This window comes from Brassica rapa, chromosome A02 (assembly GCF_000309985.2).
Source record: "Brassica rapa cultivar Chiifu-401-42 chromosome A02, CAAS_Brap_v3.01, whole genome shotgun sequence".
Lineage (NCBI taxonomy): Eukaryota > Viridiplantae > Streptophyta > Magnoliopsida > Brassicales > Brassicaceae > Brassica > Brassica rapa.
This window is the reverse complement of record NC_024796.2, coordinates 11,189,810-11,214,540: the sequence shown is the minus strand read 5'-3', so window position 1 is coordinate 11,214,540 and position 24,731 is coordinate 11,189,810. Positions and strand designations below refer to the sequence as shown.

The 24,731-nt window shown below is 31.8% G+C and overlaps 1 protein-coding gene across 2 annotated transcripts; it reads left to right on the top strand.

Moving 5' to 3' along the window:
- Positions 1-10,204: 10,204 nt before the first annotated feature.
- On the top strand, positions 10,205-14,032 carry LOC103852622 (CLAVATA3/ESR (CLE)-related protein 26). Of its 2 annotated transcripts, XM_033284189.1 has the most exons (3): positions 10,205-12,222; positions 12,421-12,458; positions 13,389-14,032. In XM_033284189.1, the coding sequence occupies exons 1-3, from the start codon at positions 11,885-11,887 to the stop codon at positions 13,403-13,405; spliced, it is 393 nt and encodes a 130-aa protein (XP_033140080.1). In that variant the 5' UTR covers positions 10,205-11,884; the 3' UTR covers positions 13,406-14,032. The 2 variants fall into 2 exon arrangements, with proteins under 2 accessions (XP_033140080.1, XP_009127769.1); XM_009129521.3 differs by lacking the exon at positions 12,421-12,458 and having other exon boundaries at positions 10,790-12,222; positions 13,389-14,030.
- Positions 14,033-24,731: the final 10,699 nt, after the last annotated feature.

Sequence of the window (24,731 nt, the reverse complement as noted above, 5' to 3'; positions counted from 1 at the left end):
TTAGCTTCAAATTTTATGTTATCAAATCGATTCCTCCAAGACTTAACTCTATCGCTCTCACTTTTACTCTCTTCTAATCGCTCGTTCGTGTGATGAAAGAAAGATAACAGAAAGTAAATGACACGATGATTTGGTTACCCAGTTCGGGATCCAATATGGATCCGGTACATCTGGGGCTTGACGGCACAAGCAACAATCTTCACTAATCACTCCAAGAAGAAATACAAGATCTATCGATCAAGAGACTTATACAACCATAAGCTCAAGAACTCTCAATCTCTTTCTCTCTCTGATTCTATGTAAAGTGTTAGCTCAATGATAGCTTTCACATAACAGACTTCTTCTTCTCTCATCAGCTATATAGATGAAACCGGTACGCTCTGATCAGAAGCCGACTCTGATAACCAACCCGGTTATCGTCTTCTTCTTTTCTTGTACCAAATGAATTACTAAACCAACTCCGGTTTAGCTCACTCCTATTGTTAGATGACACAAACCATAACAGTCTCCACCTTGTCACTAACAATATAAGTCTACCTCCTTATGCCGTCAAGCGTAGCTAGCTCCTTAGCACTTAGCTACTCCAAGCTCAGCCAATGCTAGCTCAAACTTGGAACTCGGAATTACCTTAGTCAACATATCCGCCGGGTTTGTCGAGGTATGGACCTTCTGTACATCTACCTCTCCTGTTTCGATCATCTCCCTTACAAAGCTCATCTTCAATGCAACATGTTTAGATACTGCAACATGTTTGGTTCTATCATGAAATGCATTATTCTTAGCCAAACAAATCGCACTCTGAGAATCACATCCAATGTAGACTTCTGACTGCTTGTAACCTAACTCATCTGTCAAACCTCTCAGCCACAACCCTTCTTTGATAGCTTCTACTAATGAGATGTACTCAGCCTCCGTCGTAGACAATGCAACCACAGGTTGTAGCCCTGACTTCCAACTAACTGTATTTCCTCCAACCATAAACACGTAGCCTGTAGTCGATCTTCTTCTATCCAAGTCACCACCAAAGTCTGAATCTGAAAAACCTTTCACCACAAACTTTCCCAGACCTTTCTTGAATACCAATCCCACATCTTGAGTTGCAACTAAGTAGCGTAGTATCCATTGAACTGCTTGCCAATGCTCCTTACTTGGATTACTCATGAATCTACTGACCAACCCTACTGCAAATGCAAGATCAGGACGAGTGCTGATCATCGCATACATGATGCTGCCAACCGCATTTGAGTAAGGGACCTCATCATCAGAACCTGCGGAGCCTTGCTCTCCATCTTCTAATGACTTGAGTTTAAACTGAGCACCAATAGGTATCGAGACTGGTTTAGCCTCAATCATCCTGAAGTTTTGAAGTACTTTCTTCAAGTAACCCGACTGTGACAGTTTCAGAACTCCACCTGTTCTGTTACGCTCAATATCCATTCCAAGGATTCTCTTTGCTGGTCCAAGATCCTTCATATCAAACTGTGTCTTAAGCATCTTCTTTACTTCATTGATATCTTCAATCTTCCTTGATACTAGCAGTATATCATCCACGTATAGTAATAAGTAAATATACTCATCGTCTTGTGTCTTCTTGAAGTAAACACACAGATCATATTCACTCTTCCCAAAACCATTCTTGATCATGAATTGATCAAAACACTTGTTCCACTGCCGTGGAGCCTGCTTAAGACCGTACAGCGACTTCACCAGTTTGCATACTTTATCCTCTTGTCCCTTCACAACGTACCCTTCCGGTTGATCCATATAGATGTCTTCATCTATATTGCCATGGAGAAAGGCTGTCTTCACGTCTAGTTGCTCTAACTCCAAGTCTTTATCTACTACAATAGACAGCATCAATCTGATAGACACATGCTTGACCACCGGTGCAAAAATCTCTTGGTAGTCTACACCTTCACGTTGAGAATAACCTTTGGCTACCAGTCTCGCTTTATGTCTCGGATCTTCTACTCCTGGTATACCCGGTTTTAGTTTATATAACCACCTGCATCCAATTGCCTTCTGTCCTTCAGGCAAATCACACAGGTACCATGTCTTGTTCTTATCCAACGATCCCATCTCTTCATCCATACCACCATTCCACTTCTTCCAGTCTCTGCACTTCACAGCTTCACTGTAGCTTCTAGGTTCCTCAATCTCAAGTTCCTCTGCGACAGACAACGCGAACGCTGTCGCAGAATCTTCCGAATATCTTGCAGGCTTGACAATCTCTCTTCTGATCCTGTCTCTAGCAAGCTGATAGTCTCTCAAGTCCACTGAGCTTCCTGTATCAGCATTATCAGATTCTGACCTTTGTTGACTGACTCCACCTGCTCCCTGAACCTCTGAGCTTTCTTGAGTCACTTCTTCAATTTCAATGGAACTCTTAGTCAGACCCTGAGTTGACGAACTTGCTCCACCTGCTTCTGAAGATTCATCCTTGAGATGCTCCTTATAGAGCAAATCTTCTCTGAACATTGCATTCCTGCTGATGATGCACTTCTGGTCTTGCAAAAGCCAAACCTTGTATCCTTTAACTCCAGTAGGATATCCAATGAATACTCCTTTAAGTGCTCGCGGCTTCAATTTTCCTTGATCTATGTGAACATAAACCAACGACCCAAATCTTCTGAGATGTCGGTAACCAGGGACCTTTCCCATCCACAATTCTTCAGGGATGTTAAGATCATTTGCAGATGATGGGGTGCGGTTGATGACATAAACTGCTGTTGCCACAGCTTCAGCCCAGAACTTCTCTTCCAGACCTGACTCATCCAACAAGCACCTCACCTTTTCCATGATGGTCCGATTCATGCGCTCTGCAACTCCGTTTTGCTGGGGGGTGTAAGCGCATGTCCTGTGTCTCTCAATACCATTTTTCTTACAAAAGACGTTAAAAGCATTATTGCAAAATTCAAGACCATTGTCAGTTCTAAGACACATAACTTTCTTATCCACTTGGTTCTCAACTAAGCATTTCCACTCACAGAACTTATCAAAAGCCTCATCCTTAGTTGCTAGAAAATAAACCCACACCTTCCTAGAATAGTCATCTATCAAGGATAGAAAATACTGCTTCCTAGAGATAGATAAGTGAACATGGGGAGAACCCCAAAGATCAGAATGGATATACCTGAGAACCTCTGAGCTATTGTGCTTACCAACATTAAAACTCAGACGCTTGTTCTTACCCATAACACAACTTTCGCAGAACTCCAGGTTGCTTATACTCTTATTGTCGAGGATTCCTTTTTCCACCAATACCTTTAGGTTCTTGATACTGGTGTGAGCTAGGCGACTATGCCAAAGAGCTGTATCGTCCTTTGATACTGCTGCATTTGCATTTTGCTTCACCGTGTCACCATCCAGGAGATAGAGACTGCCACAGAGAGTACCCTGTAGTGCAAGCCTCCCATTTTTGTAGAAACTTGTCTTGCCATTTCCACCTTCTTGTTTGAATCCCTGCACATCAAGTGAACTCACAGAAATCAAGTTTCTCTTGAGATCAGGGACATACCTGACATTTGTCAGCTTCTTGACAGTTCCTCCTTTTGCGTTGATCAAGATGGAACCAGTCCCTTGTACAGTGACTGCCCGATCATCAGCAAGTAATACACGTCCTCCAGTTGCTTCTATGAACTCACAGAACCATTCTCTCCTTGAGGTCATATGATACGAACAACCAGAATCTATGACCCAGTTTTCCCTTGGATCCTGGTCAGAGATAGTCAAAGCATCTATCTCCTGCATCTTATCAACCATCACAGCAGCCTCTCCATCATCTTCATTCTCCATTTTCCTTTTCCTAGCATAACAATCCTTCTTTACATGGCCCTCCTTTTTGCAGTACCAACAGGTCACTTTCGACCTTGACTTCGATCGAGATTTGTTCTGAGGTCCTCTTCCTCTCGAGTTGTCTCTACGTTCTGGTCTTCCACGGGTTACATAGGCTTCTCCTGACTTGTGTGTTGTACTTGATTCACGAACATCTTTCAGCTCAATCTCCTTTGATTTGGCTGCATTCGTGACATCCTCCAATGTAAGCGTGTCTCTGCCATACTTCAGTGTTTCCTTGAGTTGATTGTATTGCACCGGGAGTGAACTCAGAAGCAGAATAGCTTGAACTTCTTCTGAAACAGAAACATTCACACTGCTTAACCCAGAGACTAACTTCAAGAACTCATCAATATTTTCATCAATTGATTTTGACTCTATCATCTTAAATGTGTAAAACTTGTGTTGAAGATGAATCCTATTAGGAAGAGTTTTGGAATTATACAACCTTTCAAGCGCTGACCACATCGTTGCAGCCGTTGTATATTCCTCAAGCTTCCGCAACACATGATCTCCAAGGTTCAGGATGATCATGTTCATCGCCTTCTCAGCTTTTTCAGATCTCTCCTCTTCAAGCTTCTTGACCCGCTCCTTGAAGTCTTCTTGATCCTCATCTTTCTTTATCTCGACCTCAGATCCAGAAATTGCCGGAGCTTCGACTAACGCATCCTTGAGCCCAAGGATCGATAGGTGTGCCGTCATACGTTTCTTCCACATCGAGAAGTCTCCTTGACCGTCGAAGCACGCGATCTTGACCTTCGCCATCGATTCCGTCATTGCTGATCGCACTCAACCGTGCTCTGATACCACTTGTTATCAAATCGATTCCTCCAAGACTTAACTCTATCGCTCTCACTTTTACTCTCTTCTAATCGCTCGTTCGTGTGATGAAAGAAAGATAACAGAAAGTAAATGACACGATGATTTGGTTACCCAGTTCGGGATCCAATATGGATCCGGTACATCTGGGGCTTGACGGCACAAGCAACAATCTTCACTAATCACTCCAAGAAGAAATACAAGATCTATCGATCAAGAGACTTATACAACCATAAGCTCAAGAACTCTCAATCTCTTTCTCTCTCTGATTCTATGTAAAGTGTTAGCTCAATGATAGCTTTCACATAACAGACTTCTTCTTCTCTCATCAGCTATATAGATGAAACCGGTACGCTCTGATCAGAAGCCGACTCTGATAACCAACCCGGTTATCGTCTTCTTCTTTTCTTGTACCAAATGAATTACTAAACCAACTCCGGTTTAGCTCACTCCTATTGTTAGATGACACAAACCATAACATTTTATATGGCATGTGTAAAATCATTTGACCCCTAATCATCTAAAACAATATATATATATGACTCTTAAACCATAATTCTTTTTAGTACTATAAATTCATTTGGCCCTGCGTGTTAGTTTTTGATGCTTATAATAGATATATATATAATTTAATTATTGTTTCTTGAAAAGCTTAAATTGTTTAAGAATTTAATTATAGGAGTATCATTATTTCAAAAAAAAAAAGCTTAAATAGTTTGTTTATTTTGTCTAATATGAAGGTTAAATGCATCTGATATGCTTTTGTATCTTTGTTGGTAGACTTTTCCAGGTTTTTGCCGTCTTTTCGGCATGTGTGAGTTGATTTAACGTCACATTCATGAACTGAACACAGTTATTTTACTATTAGTACAATACGTAATTCATTTTATTATTTTGTTGACGTCATTTTATTTTATTGATTTATTAATTTACATGGCCTATACTAAAGTACTGTAAATATAAATTGATTTTGATAACCATATATAAATTAGATCATGATATAGATCTCCTGGTCAAAATCAGTAGTATACTCTGTTCGGAAGTACGTTACGCGTAACGCGTGTTGCCAATACATTCCCAATCAATGATTCAGAGATTATAATTTATATTACGTTGGTGGAATAAAGTTTATGGTGATTCAGAGATTATAATTTATATTACGTTGGTGGAATAAAGTTTATGATGATCTAGTGGTTCTATAATATGTTATCCATGTTAGGTGCAGAGATCAAACAACATTTAGGTCACTTACGTACCAATCTTTTTTCTTTATTTATTAAGTCAAGGGTGAAAGAGTTTTGCTATTATCTTGGGCGAAAAAGAGTTTCGATTCTTGGGCTAAAAGGAGTTCTATTGTCTTCTCCAAAAGGGTTTCACGATTACAGACATTTAGACATGGCAGCATTCAATTTGTGCTTATTAAAACTCAGTTTTAAGTTTTAGCGCTCATTTTTAATGATTTATGCATTAATATGAAAGCTTTAAACTGTATAATACCATTTCTAACTTTGAAGTTACAGTCTACTATTTGTTTTTCCTGATTTTATAAACTGATTTGGACAAAACCCCACAGCTACGAACGGCTGAACCTTGTAGTCGGACACTGTGACCGCATTTTAGAACAGTGGTAGAGGTAGCATAAAGTTAATCTCTTATAATAAGTTCAATATTATTTAGTCTCCGAAATATGAAATAGCTATAAAACAATTGTATTGGTTGATAGAGCCCAAAACTGTACTCCATCTGTTCCTAAATGTAGGATATTTTAAAGAATTTTGATGTTCCAATATATAAGATGTTTTCAATTTTCTAGGTAACTTTTTACTTTATTAAAAAACTGTGTAACCAATCATATTTGATAATATATTTTGTAGTTAGTTGAATAATATTCATTTATAGTTCTAATGATGTTTTCTAGATAAAAAGATGATTTTTTAATAAACGTGTTTATACCTAAACATTTTATATTTAGGAATAGAGGGAGTATATAATAGTTTTATCGATAGAAAAGATATGGGCCCAATCGGTGTCAGCCAAAAATTAAAGGTATTACTAGATTTTGATCCGTGCTTTCAAAGCACAGATTTGTCTTTTTTATCAAAAATATATAACATATTATATTTATAACATGTGTATTTATCAAAAGTGTTTTTTTTTTATATATGTGTAGTAGTTATTTTATATGTTTTAGGATGATAAGTATTGTGATATAAAAGCAATAATATATAATCGAATGCCAATTTATAATATATATATTATTGGATGCTAATTTATAACTTTTTAAATATAACCCAGGAATATTATTTGTACTATCAAATGTTGATTTTTAATTAGTTTTCGTTATTTGTAGGGTTTGTGTATTTTATGATTCTGCATTTAGAGTGTAGGCGGGTTTGTATAATAAAGATTGGATGGGTTTTGATTTATGTACTCCTAGAATCGATTTGATGGGCCTTTACTATACGTGTGATTGCTGAAATCGTTGGTTTAAAATGGTAGTTGTTTATTCGTTAATTATTTAGTGTTAACTTTATTTTTCAAAATCATAAAAAGGAAATGGCATTATCTTATAAATATATTGAAAAGCAGAGGCAGAATCATAAGAATTATAATATGGATTCTGCTTTAATAGTATAGATAGTTTAGATTCCCAAATACTCAACACAAAACAAAATTCAGCTACAGTCAGATACTCGTCTCTCTAGTTCCAATATCCACTACACTGAACCTAATCAAGCAATGTTAATCCTCACTAAAATGTTTCGAAAATATACCATACATTCTTAGGTGTTATTAAACGGTTAATAACATTGCACACAAACACAAGAAGGGTTAGAAACATCTTCAACACATATATTCAAAAGGGTTTCATCTGCTCACTCAGAAAAACAGTTTCAACATTTGTATCATTGTCTATTTTAAAAAGAAAGAGACATTCTCGTGTGTATAGAACAACAGCTTTAGGGGAATTTATATACTTGGGACTACTTTGTTCATATATAACAAATTGTTTATTGCCCATTGTACTTTATCTCTATTATAGTGAACGCCAACTTCATTGAAAATATGTCATCTTTTATAAACCTTTGAGTTTGATTGCTTGATCTTGAGCCTAACTACGTGATATTTTTTGCTGGAAAAAAAAGACAATGCACGAAATCAGCTAAAGTACGTAACATGAGTTTATAACATCATTCAGAATTTGAGAGAAAACGGCGTCGAACAAACAACCGGGAGTCGACAGCATTCTCTGCCTCTGGTGCAATATAAGACGATGAAACTTCTCCGACCCGGCTAACTCTCTGTTACACTCCTCATGATGCAATACAAGGCCCATCTTTTCCTTGGAAGTTTATATGCTTCTGAGATCAAACAAATCATCCACAGCAAACTAGCGAGTCTTAACCAACCGAAAAATCACATCCACTCTGATGCCTAGCTCGTTCCTCTAGACTTGGTTCGGCTATATTCAATTTTCTCACTCTCTGCTTAGTGCTTACATACTGATATTCTAATGACTTTTTTTATCCCACTTGTTTCTATTTTAGATTGATCTTGCAACACCTGTGTGTGTTTTTTATTTCAACTCAACGCTAACATGTTTCTGCTGTTATTGTAAGTTGAACATGTTGTCCCGGTAAGGGGAAAAAAGATAAATAATATAGTTAAAAGGTTTTGCATTGCAAAGAAAAAGGTTTGAGAAATAGATTTGGTTTTGTGGAAACTAATTTGAAATTATTCGTTACTTTACAAACTTATTTATCATAAATGTTTTTTTTAACTAATTTGCTGCATTAAAATAAATGTAACCAATATGGTTTTTAAGACAATATAAAGTTTTACAAGTTTGATAGAAGATCATAGAGTGAGTACAAAGCTTTGCAAGATTAAGATAGCCTAATATGAGATTAAGCTAGAGATATCATACATGTTATGACGAGTATTAAAATAATCCGTTATTATACATAATATGGTTTTGTCTATACCGTGTGCATGATGATCTTAAAAAAGTTCAACAAATTGGCCGTTGTTGGACAATGTTGAAGTCCACACACAAATAGAAAATCCAGGAATATATAGGAATGCTATAAACGAAAACGGTCATTTTACATAACCAAGCTTGTGCACAAATTATTTTTACTAATATATGGTTTATGATTATATATTATCTAAAATGAACATGTAAATGCCATTTCTGGTTACTTCGACCAGAAGCTTTTGAGTGACACTATGGCATAAGATTCTCTGGACAGTTATACAGTTACCCTTTACGAAAGATAGTGTGGAAGTGGGATTTATTTACAATTAACTTTGATCGATGAGATTAATTATGTACCATATGCTCTATTGACTATGGGCCTATAAAAGCATGTCTAACGGCCGTAAACTAGTGGAGTTATAAGTTAATAAAAAAATTAAAAAAATGAAATAGTACAAAATAAAGAAACTATCGATTCTTCAAAAACAATTTTTTAGGACATGTATACATCTTTTGAGACAAGTGTCATTCCGCAAATGATCAGATTTAAATAAAAATTTAAATTTAAACAAAAACTAAAAATACATAAAAATGTTATTCTTTTATCATTAAATTTTTCATTTAAGATATTCTATGGCTGGAGATACTCTAATATATATATACTGGAATAAATTACGGCTGCTATGTGACACTGATATAAATATATTCTCAACGAACAATTTTTAATCGTGTGTCCAGTCAATCTTGTCATTCTCATCATTATTTCAGCATACTTTAATATATGCATCTAACTTAAGATACATAAAGAATGGTTTAGGTGGCTAACGCATATATGTTTGGCTAGTGTAAAATATTGCTAACTTTTCGTCAGATCAAAAAATTAGTATTCGAAGTTTTTCTTAACTGAAAAACTCTTAGACTGATGTCTATATTGGTGTCTTCACGTCCGAAAAATGCGCAACAAAGAATCAATTTCTTTTATAATATATATATATTATGTATATTGTTATAATTGATATGTTATATACAATATGTTTCCTTTTGAAATAACATATAGTATTTAATTACTATGTATACATAAGAGATATGGTGAAGAATATAAGGCTGAAAGAACTAAGGTAAATAAGAGTTTTAAGAGACGGTTTTTAGTTTTTTTTAGTTAAATTTAAGAAACGGTTCTTATATTACGCTAAAAACCTCATTCTAAGAACTCTGCAATAAACATGGCATTATTATCCAATCAATAATTAATAGAAAAGTATCTAGAATAGTACATAGAAGATGCAAATGCTCTCCAAATGTTTTCTATCCAATGTTTTCATAAAAATTTTGATAGATATTTACATTTAAAATATATAAAACTTTTAAAATAAATAAATTATATTTTTGGTTAATAATATCAAAAAATTATATTAGGATGCAAAAATAAAAATTTTATTTTTCAAAAAACGAAATAAATCAATATATTTTACTTTTATAAATAACATTATTTTACATTTAAAATATAAATTAAATATATAATTAATTATGATTTATTATTGTAAATGTAAATATATCTAATTATTTAGAAGTAAAAAAATTATATATCATATATAAATTTTTTATAATAGTTTTGTATATGAATCATGTACTACTCTACAAATAACTTTATTAAATAGATTTGCGAGAGTATAACAACTTTCTTAGTATACATCCTTTTTAACATATTGCTACTATTTTGTCATCAGTTGTACCAATCAAAGCCTATGTATAGGTGTAAACTTTGAGGCACACACGAGTATCCAATCAATTAATTAAAATTATGAATTGAATATATGTATTTGTCTATAATTCTTAGTTACTTATAAAATATTGTTATTGATTTTTGTTTCAAATATGTTGTGACTAGTTTTAGAAAAAGTACTAAAAAATATTATATTTTAAAAAGTATCATTTAATATATGAATTCAACTAATTATAGAAAGCTCTACAAAATTTATTTGGTTATATAATATCCTATAAATGCAAAAATTGCATTGAAACGTTAAAATTACTAATATTTGGAAATAAAATTTTCTCTAAAAGTACTTATATTATAGAAGAGAGGGAGTATATACATTAGGGTGTGGATGGCTTTTGTGCTCACGTTTTGGATATGGAAGGGATGAACTGTACGTGAGAAAAGTACGAGGCAACTCCTTGGCACGTGCAGTACCGTATGAGTATATTAGAGCATGATTAACCCGAGTTCTTAATTTAAAATTTGACATTTTATTATTTTCTATTTTTTTATACTTTTCGGTTAAAAACCGGTTCTTAACTTTTAACTAAGAAAAGTTAAGAAACAGTTCTTAGCCGAAGCTAAGAACCCCACCCTAAGAGTCCGGGCTAATCATGGTTTTAGTTTTGTGAATAAAACAAAACTGCGTGAAAATATACGAATCAACCGGCTCTTGAACACAACCGGGGTTGGCCTAATGGTTTCGTGATTTTTTTTTTTTTGATAAGTATGTGAATTTCATTACCAAAGATAATGATACTAGAGATATATTCCGAGCTTGAAGATCAAAACCTTATACATCTAGGATTAGCTAATTAAAGCAAGGCTCTTAGGATTATGTGAATTTCGTGAAATTTCTACTCTTGTTCGATTTCTGTTGTGTGGGGGATTAAGCAATCAGTTTTCTTTTTCTGGCCTTCGGGATTAGTTGATTCTATAACGGTCAGGATAATGTGGGTTATTAAAAAAAATACACGAATTAAATTTAAAAAACTCAAATACTTACATACGTATCCCCAACCTTCTCATGCACATAAAGCTAAGGCTGCTAAATATATTCCATCCATGTTACGTTTCATACCAGCTGTTCCATATACCATTCTTTCCTTTTCTCAATTGTAAAAAGAAAAATTCTCTAATATAAGAGTAATGTGTTTAATGTGTAATATATCTCTGGCATATCAAGATTTGGGATTAAAAAAAGTCGACATAAAAATACGGATTCATGCTTAAAGATAACATTAAAAAAACGTCTCACAGGAAAATATAAAGATTCATACAAGAAATCATTTGTCTCTCTATGCTAATGTTTCGAGTAAAGTTAACAATACCAAACAGAATAAAAACCATCGAACCTATAAAACACCAACCATCCTAACTCATCTAAGTGATAAGACTCTCTTTCTCTTGTTTTTCCTCGTTCTTCTTTGTTCTCAATAGTTTAAATTTAAGAAAATCGAATAAACCCCTACTAATTTGATCCATGTTGATTTATGTTCTTATTTCAACAAACCAACGAAGATAGGACCCCAAAAAAGCTTACAAGGAGAGAAACCATGCGAAATCTCCAAACCCTTTGTCTCCCGCTGTTGTTTCGTACACTATTTATGGTTGGTTTCGTCACTCTTCTTATGATCGATGTGTTTGTATTACAAAACAATAACGAAGTCGACAAAACAAAAGAGATTACTACTGCCGCAACGATGAACAATTCCATTATACATGCTAAGGGTGTAAAAGAAGATCTTGTTGATGGATCAAAACATGGTGATCTTAGCTACGTTGCAAGCAAAAGAAAAGTTCCTCGTGGACCCGATCCTATACACAACAGGTTCTTTACTGGTTTCTTGTTTCAGTTATCTCTTCCAATCAACAAATCCTTCCATGTCTATGTATGCTGTTAGTTTCAGCAATATATGGCATAGCTAATGATAAATATGTTGCTGAGATGGATTAACAACGTCGTGGGATTAATATACTAAGCAAGCTAATTAACTTATTTGTTGTTGATGTATCTGTTTATATGCAGATTATTTATACGAATTTTTTGGCCACCATGTACATTACGTACGTCTAGAATAGTTTTACTATAAATAAATATAAATATAATTGGTTTCTTTTAGCTAACACAGATTCGGTAAGACATATCACAGAGGCTCGCAAAAGGCTGTCTGCTAGCTTTATTCAGTCTCGTTTTTAATTACTCTATAAGATGGCTTCTTTTAATAACTTTATTTTTCCTTTACGGAAGCTTTAAATACCATCTTTCCCTCTCATTTTTCTTCACCTCATTTCTTAGTTATATATATAGATATATACCCCTTAAGATCTCAGTTGATTATTTTTAAAATAAAAGCGTTTACTATGAATTCCATACATGGCCTTAAGAATATAAATGTACACACATATAGATATAAAATACAAGTGTTTACAATGAATTCCACGCATGGCCTTAAGAATATATATATAGTCATAGGATTTGAATGTTTACAACCGCTCCGCTACGCACCACAGTTAACAGTAACAAAAATCTTTACATATATCATATATCTATATGTTTTTATAACTGTTAAAATCGTACCGCAGTTGAACCGCTTGTCCCGCACCGCTTAAACCGCAGTCACCATTCGGAGCCTTAATGTCTATAGAAAGCTAAGATACTCCCACGCACTTTCATATAGATACTCCCATTTATAAAGCTGTTTTTATTGAAGTAGTTTAATAAAAAATTTGTATATAGGCAAATAAGAATAGTTGACCAAAGTAGTTTAATAAGCCTCGTCAAGTGACCCAAGTATCACTGTATCAGTCAAAATTTTAAACTAGTAACATCACTGTAGTTTAAACTTGACTAGGCTTATTAAACTAGTATCGATAGATGAACGCTGAACATTTGTTATCGGGTTTATGAGAGTAACTAATAACATGAATTATTCCTTTTGAATTAAGTAATTAACTTGATTATTAAATATTAACTTATGTTCTGTCTTGTTACAGGAGAGCAGGAAGTTTAAGACGACCACCGGGAAGAGAATAAGTACGGTGAAAGCTTGGAGAAGAAGCAGAGAGAATGAGAGAAGTATTTGTTGGCAAAATAGGTTTTGTAAATGTAATGCTCCTAGATTCTCTTTCCCTTTCATTTGGAATCGAATCTTTTAAAGTTGCTCAAAATATTTGTCTAATACACTTCTACTCCATCCGTTCCTAAAAGATTTATGTTTTAAAATTTTCATACTTTTTAATAAAACATATTAAAACTTAGCTATAAATGCATAGTTTTTTGTAATTTTATATTTTCTATATTTTTAAACCAATGAGATTTTAAGAAATGCAATTAATGTTCTTGAACTTTACAATTTCTCATTATTAATTGATAAAAATTACATTAAAAATATAAAATATGTATCTTTTTGAAACAACAGTTTTCTCTAGAATATAGATCTTTTAGAAACGGATGGAGTATTTTTTTTTCTTTTAGTATTTTGTTTTATTTTTTCTTGCAAAAAAATACCGTGCTTGCATTTTTCATTGCACACAGCTTTCGATCTTAAGTTAGCCAGAGAAGGTTAAAAAGTATGTTTTCTCACATTGCACAGCTTGTATTTGTGTCTACGTTTAGATATTCTATTTCTTTTCTCACATTGTATGTGCTTACGCTAAATGACGATGACCATTTGCTAAATTAGGTAAATGATACCAGATTTTTAACTTTAAAACCACTAATGAGTGATTTTTTTTTTGGATAAGCCCTATCGGCTGATCCGGTCGGTATCGGGAAAATGATAAGTGATTTTTATTACTCTAAAAAACATGCGTTTTTAATATGGATTATTAACAGCCTAATTTGTTCTAGATATTTGGCAAAAAAATTGTACTAGATAGAGTCGATAAAACCCCTTGCATATTCATGTTTGGTATGGACCACATATCATGTGGAAGATTACACAATCACACGCACAAGATGGTTTTAAATATTTATAACAAAATATGAATTTGTATCCCACTTTTTAAATCTAAAAATAAATAAACAAGATGGATTTGTATGTGTAAGAACAATTGTACTTTAAAAGATTTTTATCTATTCATTCATAAAATATGTCGAGTCCATCATCATTGATGTATTTTAAAAGCATATATTCTTGCAAAGAGGAAAATAAAGGAGATATGTCTTCAAAGATTGGATGTATCAGATATTTATAATTTATAAATGGAATGGCATATATATTTTTCAATAAACCTATGAGCTTAACTGCTGAAATCTAAAATGGGAATCTGTGTAATGGTTCTTCTAAATAAAGGAGACCACATTGATTCTGTGTTATGCTTTTCCCATCTTTTATTCTTTTGTTCTTTTGTGGGGGTTAACTCCACTACTCCTTTATAATTTTATATCCTTTCCATCCATTTCAAAATAAATTTCACTAATCTTAATATATAAAAGAACTAGTAAGTTATTCTATTAATTTATTACATCACCAACGTACACTGCGACAACATATATATGAATAAGCATCAATTATAAGAAAACTAAATATATTAAACAAAAACCATTCGGTATTTAATTGATGTATATTTTTTTAAGAAGGCATCTAAACTATTAAGACTGAAGTACACTTTGTATACAACCCTAATTTTTTCACAAAAATTACCACTCTATGCCGCTGAGTAAAACTCAGTGTATTCATTTATTTAATAAACCAAGACCATCGTTTTCTGTATTAGTAAACCGTCCAATGACAATACAATTATAATTAGCATCATACCACTATCTTACCAATAATTTAAAATAGTTACTAACAGATATAATTAAAAAACAGTAGTAAACCAGAACATTACAAAACCATCTTAATCATCGTTATTGTCATTCTAAATTCTAAAACATACAACATCGAATTCAATTATGATACTACCTTTTCATCTTTGTCTACTGAATCTATAGAGTCAATAGAGACACTCCTGCATAGCTTTCCAGAATTACACTTAAACATCTAATATCGGTTTAGATAATTTTCTGGTTTATGTTGGTATGAAGAATTAAAACCCCAATTTTGATCGCTACAACTCCATGTCATTGCCGAGTCAATTAATCCTCACAATATCAATATGTAGATCATAAGTTATATCATTATTAATTAATCAAAGTTAACTTAAACAAGTCGATAATATACAAAACGAATATACTTTCCCAAATATATTCCTATTTTAAGCATTCTCCATAACAATAGCGATGTCAATCAAATACGAAAATATTTTTATATTATTTGTAATCTTGCCAATCAGGTTTAGTATCGACTCAATAAATATCTACAACCCTGTGATTACGGTAACTCCATAACAAGCAAAACAATTTTGGGAGCAAAATCCATCTGTATATTCTCTATTAATGATAAAAAAATCACAACTACCAACATTTTAATTGGTTTTGTGGCGTTAACCCTAACTTTACTCACTACCTATATATATATCTCTTTCTCCATTACGTGAAAACCAAATCATTCGGCTCAATTCCTCTTAAATGATGATCCAATGAATTTAAATAAGAACACATCCATTTCAGATTTACTTCATGGTTAGTGTGCCTTCCCTTTGTTATGTGATGTTACAACATATTCTTATTGATCACTTATGTCCCATGTCCCTCTGTTTCTCCCTACAGAATTGTTTGTCTATTTTAGACCATCTTCAATCCACTTCTATTTTTATCTCTATATTTTCTTCTAAAATAGAGAAACTCTATTATAGAGGTGGATTTGCTCCAATATATACATTTATAATAGAGTTATTCTATTTATAAGGGAAAATATAGAAATTTGCTATTTTCATCTCTAAATATAGAAGTAAAAAGTAGGATTCCTCTACATTTTCCTCTAAAATAGAGAAACTCTATTATAGAGGCATACATTGGAGCAAATCCACCTCTATAATAGAGGTCTTTATTTTAGAGGAAAATATAGAGATATACATTGGAGATGCTCTTAGAACTATATTTTGTTAACTAATTCCATCCTACTCTAAGGTTCCGAATGGTAAAAGCAGTTCAAGCAGGACAGATCAAGCGGATCATGCAGATCAAGCATGACAAGTGCAGATCAAGCAGATCATGCAGGAGAGATCCAGATCAAGCAGGACAAGTTACTTTTGAAGTTATGAATGGCAAAAGCAGTTAAAAATGCAGATCATATATTTAAACAATAAAAATTACACCAAAATATCAACATATATTATAAATAATACATAACAAAGATAAATGAATTTATTGAAAAATATTTAGATTTTCCCATAACATATCTGCCATATTAAACTAGTGTTTTGAAAACCGGACCGGCTGATCAAATCGGTCCAACCGTGACTCAGTTAAAAAGCCGAGTCTGATTCGGTTTAAAACGTGGATTTCAGAAAAACAAGTAAAACCTGCTAAAAACCGATAAAACCAGTGAACATATTCAATTTCAAAACCCGGTTTTAAAAAATCAACATAGAATTAATGTGCTTTCAATTATTATTAAATTTAATATTTAATAGTTAATGTTTAACTATCACTATTTAACTAATTTTCTCTTTAATTTTATTTTCTTAAGAAAGAATGTAAAAAACTCCTTTTTGGTTCTCATATACTATTCTTATTTTGTTATATTCATAAAATTTAAGACTTCAATTGTAAGAATACATAAATATGGTAATTTGAACCGTTAATTATTGGGTTTTTATCAATTTCAATTTACATAATATTTTCTTGTTTATTATATAGCGAGATTTAAAAAAATAAAAAATCCGGATGATGATTATATATTTAAAAATATCTAATACATATCCATGTAATGTATGTATTTTCTACGAAAACTTCGTTGTTATTAAACTCTGTGGTTCTAAATTTGAAGCCTCATAAATATTAGTCGTTTTTTGCATTCATATATTATAGATAAAACAATAAAAACATTAATTTGTAGAAAAATCTACTATATGTTTACAAGAAAAAAAAGAATAAAATCTACTGTATTTGTATTTGATAAGTGAAGTTACCTAATAATGGGAAATAAGAGAGAAGAGTATAATAGTTTTTTTTAAAATTTAATTTGTAGAAAAATCTTTTATTGGTTAGAAGAGAGAGACAATGGGTGAACCTCTTTAAAAAGTGGGTATTTAGAAAATGAGGCAGGAGAACTACCTTTTGCACAAAAGGACAAAAAAAAAATCAAATATGCAGATGTTCTGCCTTTTACTTTTAGGAACAGAAAAACAGTGAATGGGGGTTTAAAAGCAGTTCTCCTGCAACACATATGATCTGTCTTTGTCATGCCCCTCCCATTCATAACCTAAAGATCAAGATTTTTGATTTCTGTTTCATCTTAGTTTGATTATCAGTCTATTATATTAAACAGAATATCGTAGATTAGACTTACCTTAGGAATGAATATAGATCTCACATCCTCGAAGTAATTCTTTGCGATCCGCGAACAAACCAAAGTTCATCCTGATTCTTAACCAATCTGTAAGGGGCTGATGTTGTTTCTTCATGATTAAACCGATTGAACGTTCTTGGTATTACAGACCTCTGATGGATATTAACAAATCATAAACAGATTGTTATTAGAACAACTAATTGTTTCAAAATCAAGTTCAACCTAAATAAAAACTCGAACCTGTATCCCAAAATCTCCAGTAGTCATCAATAGATCTAGACTCTGGTTCTCCTTTAAGTGAAAACTTCACAACTGTTTGTGCAGTTCTCGCCAGGAAAACGGACGGCAAAGACGAAGAGATAGATTGAAAAAACAGAATTTTCTATGGGAACAAAAAAAATAGTCGTACAAGGCATTTTTCTGTTTTTTTTTTCCTGGAAATAATAGTTTAATAGGCTTCCTTGAATGTATAAGGTCCAATATCATTTTTCTTAAATATGATTTTCCTATTTATAATTCATAACAAAAGGGCCCAATTCAATTTATTAATTTTGTATAGCTATATATAATTGCTATAGATTGTTTATAAAAATATTTCTTTCCTTACCTTTACAATAGTCAATATTGTTGGTGTCTAAATATTTTATTAAAAAAATAAATATTAAATATTTAAATATAAATTTTAACAATCTACATATATAGTAAATTTATATCCAACACACATTTTCTCAACAAAATACTCTATTATTAAACATTTTAATGTCAAATGTTACCAACTAAAATTAAAAAAACATACAATAAAATAAGTATACAACCTGATAGTTAAGCAATTGACACTAAACAAAATTACAAAGATACACCGAAACACAATTATATTTTTTACAACAAACAAAAACATAGTTACATAGAAGATACATCCGCGCGGACGCGCGGATCAAAAGCTAGTACTTACTTACTAGAAATGCAATAATCAATCAATTTTAACTTGTCTCTGTTTCTATTTCTCTTCCAGCGGTCGAGAATCAAAAGCAACTGAAGACTAGTCTCAAGCTATATAACCGACACCTCTCGCTCTAGATAATTAAATTAAAGAACTATCTTACATAATTAGTTCATTAAAAAAAGATAACAGTTACAGTGAAAGAATAAATTATCCAAAATTTTGATAATTTAATTTGTAAGACAAAACTAGATTTTGATCCGCGCTTTGAAAGCGCGGGATAATATTTTGATTAAATTTTTTTATTTAACAGTTACTAAGTTCTGGTCTGAATTTTATTTTATTTGAGTTTTGACATACTTAACCGAGAGTAATTTATTTTAACTTTTCATAGTGATAGGCATTCAGGTTTAAGGTTCGTCTCAGTTAGGGTTATTCAGTTTTTAAGTTATTGGGGGGTGTTAGGACCCGTTTAGGAGAACCATGCATTTTTTGAATTAGATCAATTCGGGCGATCTGTAGTTCGAGTCGGGTTTTTATTTTTTATTAAAACCGAAGTAAGCCGAATTAAAATAGTTAGGCTTTAATTTGGATTTAAAGCAAAAAATACAAAAAACGCAAAAAAAAACCCTGAGTTAAACTGAAAACCAGGTAATTCATGTAATTTGGGAGGAGGGGGGGGGGGGTGGATATTTTTTTGGTAAATTATATTCTATACAGATATAAATTAATATTATATTATGTTTAATATTTGGATACCCGTTTGATTTTCAGTTTGGTTTTAGCTCTTTGGATTTAGAAAAATGGGAACCATTCACATTTCTGTAAATCACGGTTACAAATGGGATGATTAAATAATAAATAATGGGATGATTAAATAATAAATACTTTCTCAATATATAGTATAGATTATCATATAATATGTATATATATATATATATCTGAAATAAAACATAATCGAATATAATTAAAATAAGAATTTTTCGGAAACTTTCAACTAAAAGTCTATTGAATAATACAATATATTTTATATCTTAGTGTTTAAAATATTTTATAATTTTAAATCTAAATATAATCAATATTTTTAGGTATATAAAATGTATTTATTATATTTGGGTATAAACCGTTCAGATATGTGTGAACACTGATTAATTTTTGGTTTTGTTATTTTTTGTTTGGTTTCACTTTTTTTGGTTCTGTTTCAGTTCGTTTTTGGTTTTCAGTTTATACGCTGCAGCATAAATTTGTTGGTATAATCTTTTTTTTTGTGCATTTCAAATAATTGATTTATACTCCCTGAGTTCTAAAATAATCGATGGTTTAGAGTTTGTTTCAAAAATATATTATTTATCTTTCCAGTGCATTTGTTACTAAATAATAATGGTAAATTGTAAACTTATTTATTAAATTTTGATTGGTTAAAAATTGTGTAAAATAGTTAATCACAAAAATATGCATTTAATACTAAGATTTAATATGCTTTATTATGAAAATCTAAAAACATGTAACATTTTGAAACAGAATAAGTATTTATTACTGTTGTCATTTTTAAAACAGTGATTTCTTAGAATACATGACTGGTTTTTTCATGGAACATTGATATCATAAAAAAATGTTAGGAATGATACTATTTATACATATAGCTTACGCATAGATTTCTGGAACTGCACAAAATACTAATAGGATTATAATTGTAGGAGATTATGGAAGTTCCTATATTTAATTTGTGGATGGTAATATTTTCTAAGATACTAACAAAATTTGTGGAGTTTCAAACATGTCTCCATATTTACACCAGATATAAATATGGGATATATTTAATTTTGTTGGCTGATCAAAGCTTAAACCATATTTCTCATGGTTCGTATTTATCATGTTACTCATTTCATCTAGCAACAGATTCAAATAAGTTGGAAATCAATGTTGCCTCATCTATAAAATTTTGAAAAGTATGTTTATATATCATTGTAGTCCGTGGAAAGAAACATTGTTTCCTATAAAGTTAATAGGGAAGAAGGTTTATGAGAAACTATAATATAAATAATGTTAATCATGGGTAAATGTGAAAAAAATTTGAAGAGAAAAGTATAGCTCGATCGCTTGTAGGTAAACCATATTTACATTTTTTTCATTTTTTTTCAACATATCATTTATAAAGCTCAAAATCCAGGAAATGAGTACAAAGTTGCTAGTTAACAAAAAAAAGAGTACAAAGTTGCTATGTAAGATTAAAAGAAGAGAGTACAAAGTTGTTAAGTCTAGAGGCCAGAAATGCTTTTAAAACACATGAGAACCACTAACCAAATCTGTTTTGGTCTACCGGCGGAAGTCCTCCCTGAAATCGAACCACTGGTGATGTCTTCGTTTCTTCCGTAAGCCGCGATCTTCCGTAGCCTTGTACTCCCAGAGCAACATCTCTTTTGCTCATAATAAATGCTTTTGGACTGAAGAATTTGACTCGCCAGTGATCAAAACACAGGAAAATCTGATAGATCTAAAGAGAGACACATTCTCGGACCGCTCCCATCGGAGAATGCCAGCCTCTGATTCTCACCTGGGTCAAAAAACCAACTCCAAATCCATTAAATTTCTTCCAAGCAGAGATATTTTACTCATAAGCCGAGCAAAGACCGATACTCATATGAAAGAAATATATTTATAGCCATAGATGAAGCACATTGAACAAAAGCAAAGCCTAACAAAAGCAGATTAAAATACTAAATAGATTCAAGAAAGAGAAACTAAATATAATCCATCTAAATAGGGAAGTTCATATATTAAACATAGTTAAAATAGACGATAGGTAGTGAATATAGCTTATATTTTCGTCTGTAAAAAAAAAAGACGCTAAAGTTCACATATTAAATATAGTTAAAATGGACGATAGTTAGTGAATATAGCTTACATTTTCATCTGTTAAGACCATCTCAAGAGAATAACCATTTTTGAGATTGTTTGACTTCCATGTATGAACCACTTTCACCCGAACTCTCCATGCATATTTGAAAGGTTTAACATCACTCAAGTTACTGATTTTGATAACAGAATTCATAAGTGTAGATCAGGGTATAGAGCGTTTGAAGGTTTAGAATGATTATATTTGTTGTGTTTGATTCGATATTTGTATATTTCTTATCGCTAGAAAATTAATAGGATAGTAAACATATTAAAATTGTTTATAATTAGAAATATTCTAGGGATATAGATTATTCGAGATATATTAAGTTACAACAATATACTATTTTTGGTTTTCGAGATCTATTAAGTTACAACAATAAAATCTTATTGTTAATCAGTTACAAAAAAAAAAATATTATTGTTAATCTCATTATTTTATAGAAATATAAGAATTTTGTATATACAAATGTATTCAAAAGATGTTATTTTTTATACCCAACTGTTAAAAAATCAACTTAATATTTTAAATAAAGTCATGAATTTAAAAAAAACAGACCATAGCTAGTTTATAGTTTCGTCTGTATCTGAATAAGCAATTGTTAGTGTTGAAGCTTACAGAGAAAAGAATTTTGATAATGAATTATAGCCAAAGTAAAAAAATCTAATCAAAACCAAGCAAACAAACTAAAACACTAAGTTCGTGTATAAAATATTGTAGCTCGAGGAACATGTTGTCGTTGGTTTTGTGTGACCAACATTTTCAATTCTCGTTTGATTCTTTGACCTTGTATTCCCCTGTTTGAGTCAAAGCTCTATATTATTATATTTCTCTGTTTTTTGTAAACTTTCCTCTAAAGCATAGATATATACACAGTTGGTTTGCACGCACAAATTTACAAAAACCGGGTTAACCAAAGGTTATAAACATTCGATATATGTTAATTTATATAGCAAGGATAGGAAAGTTATATTTAAATTATAATTACAATGGTAAATTTACTAAAGTAGTGGAAAAAGATCACACGGACTTAGGAGGTGGTTATCTGAGATTTATGGAAAATAAAATAAAAAAGAAAACATTTAATTAAAATCATAGCTTAAAAATAATTTAGTGGCAATGTCTTGTAAATATTGTTGAAACAGGAGGGCACTTCAAAAAATAGCCTTCTGTTTTAATAGTATTGATATATACATATATATACTACTGGAAAAGAAAACATAATAAAAACAGATACAGTAAGTTTTTCCGATTCTGATGGCTGGGACAACACCAAATCTAATTCCAAGGTTGTCCATTGTATATTTTTTTCTTTTTGAAAGAAAGGTTGTCCATGGTAATCATCGACAAAACTTTTATTCAGAAATAGCTTTGGCTGGTCCAGTGCCGTGCCTAGCTTTCTAGGGGCCTAAGGCAAAACTTAAAATAAGCTATGTAACTATTATATAAAATTATAAAAATAATTATTATGTAATTTATATAACTCATTATGCTGATAGATAGATGATAGTTATTGTATATAGTATTTAGTAATGTTATGAAAAACTATAATATATAAATTTTATTCTGAAAAATAACTAAGTTAATAAGATATTAAACATTCAATATTAAAAATATGCTAAATATCTGATGAATTATTTTGACAAATAATTTTTTTTAAAGTTAGAAATTTATAAGAGAAACAAAATCATATGATAAATTAAATACCTTATAATATTATGAAAATAAATTAAAATTATAATCTAAAACATTAAAGAAAAACAGTCAAAAGAAACAAGTCATGAAAATCATAACCAAATAATAACTCACGTAATTTTATGGTAAGTTTGTTAATATAACTATTGTAAAATTAATCACATATATTTAAGCAAATAAACCTATTGAATTTTAGTAGTGAAGTCCTAAAATCTGGAAAAAGGGGCCCTTAAATTTGATTAATATGGTGGGACCTGAGGCAATTGCCTTTTTAGAAACATGGTAAGCACGACTCTGGGCTGGTCATACATTATAGTGGATTAAGTATAAGATTTACTATGCAGAAATAATATGCTTAAAATTTTACTGGTAAAAAAAGTTACAGAAATAATATGCTTAAAATTCCGTAGAGACACTCTCGCTTTTGGTAGCTCTGAAAGTTTGATACAGAGATAGACTTACCATACTTAGAGGGAACCACGAAAGCAAATTACTCAAGTGTAAGTGTTTTGTAATCGAATGTAATAAAGCATTTTCTATTTCAAATCACTCTTATAGAGCTAGCTTTTAACCTTTTTCAGGTATGGATTCTATGATGTATGCTTGAGGAAATATGGAAACGCTAATGTGTGGAAGCACTTCACTGACCTTTTTGATTACCTTCCTCTTACAGCTCTCATTGAGAGTCAGGTTTACTTCTAATACGCCTTTAATATTTTATCTGCCTCCACAGTTTTTGACATATCCATTATACTTCTCTGTAGGTTTTCTGCTTACATGGAGGACTTTCACCTTCTTTAGATACACTCGACAATATCAGATCTCTATAGAACTCAAAGATCAATTAAGAATAACTCAATTCTTATTAGCTTAAGAAAATATCTCAAAACTTAAGCTCTCACAATGATCTTCTCAAACTCACAAGTTATGTCACAAGTTGACATCTCCTTATATAGATCAATATATTTCCTAATCTCATTAGTAAAGCAATCTTTATCTAAAACATAACTTAACTAGGATAATGATAGCTTGTTTCCTAAGCTATCTTTCAAGTTTATCTCCAACAATCTCCCCCTTAAACTTGAAATCCATTTTTGACAAATCTTTAACTCCAACAAGCTCTCTCATCTCTTTAAACTTCAATCTTGCAAGCGCCTTTGTCAAGATGTCTGCTCTCTGCTCTATCCCGGGAACATGCTTAACGTCTATCAACTCGTTCTCAACACATTCCCTAATGAAGTGGTAGCGACGATGGATGTGTTTACTTCGTCCATGAAAGACAGGATTCTTAGTCAGCGCAATAGCTGACTTGTTATCAATAAGAATCATCACTTTCTCACTCAATGCTCCAACTATCTCTTCAAGAAGATCTTGTAACCAAATAGCCTGTTTTGCTGCCTCTGTTACCG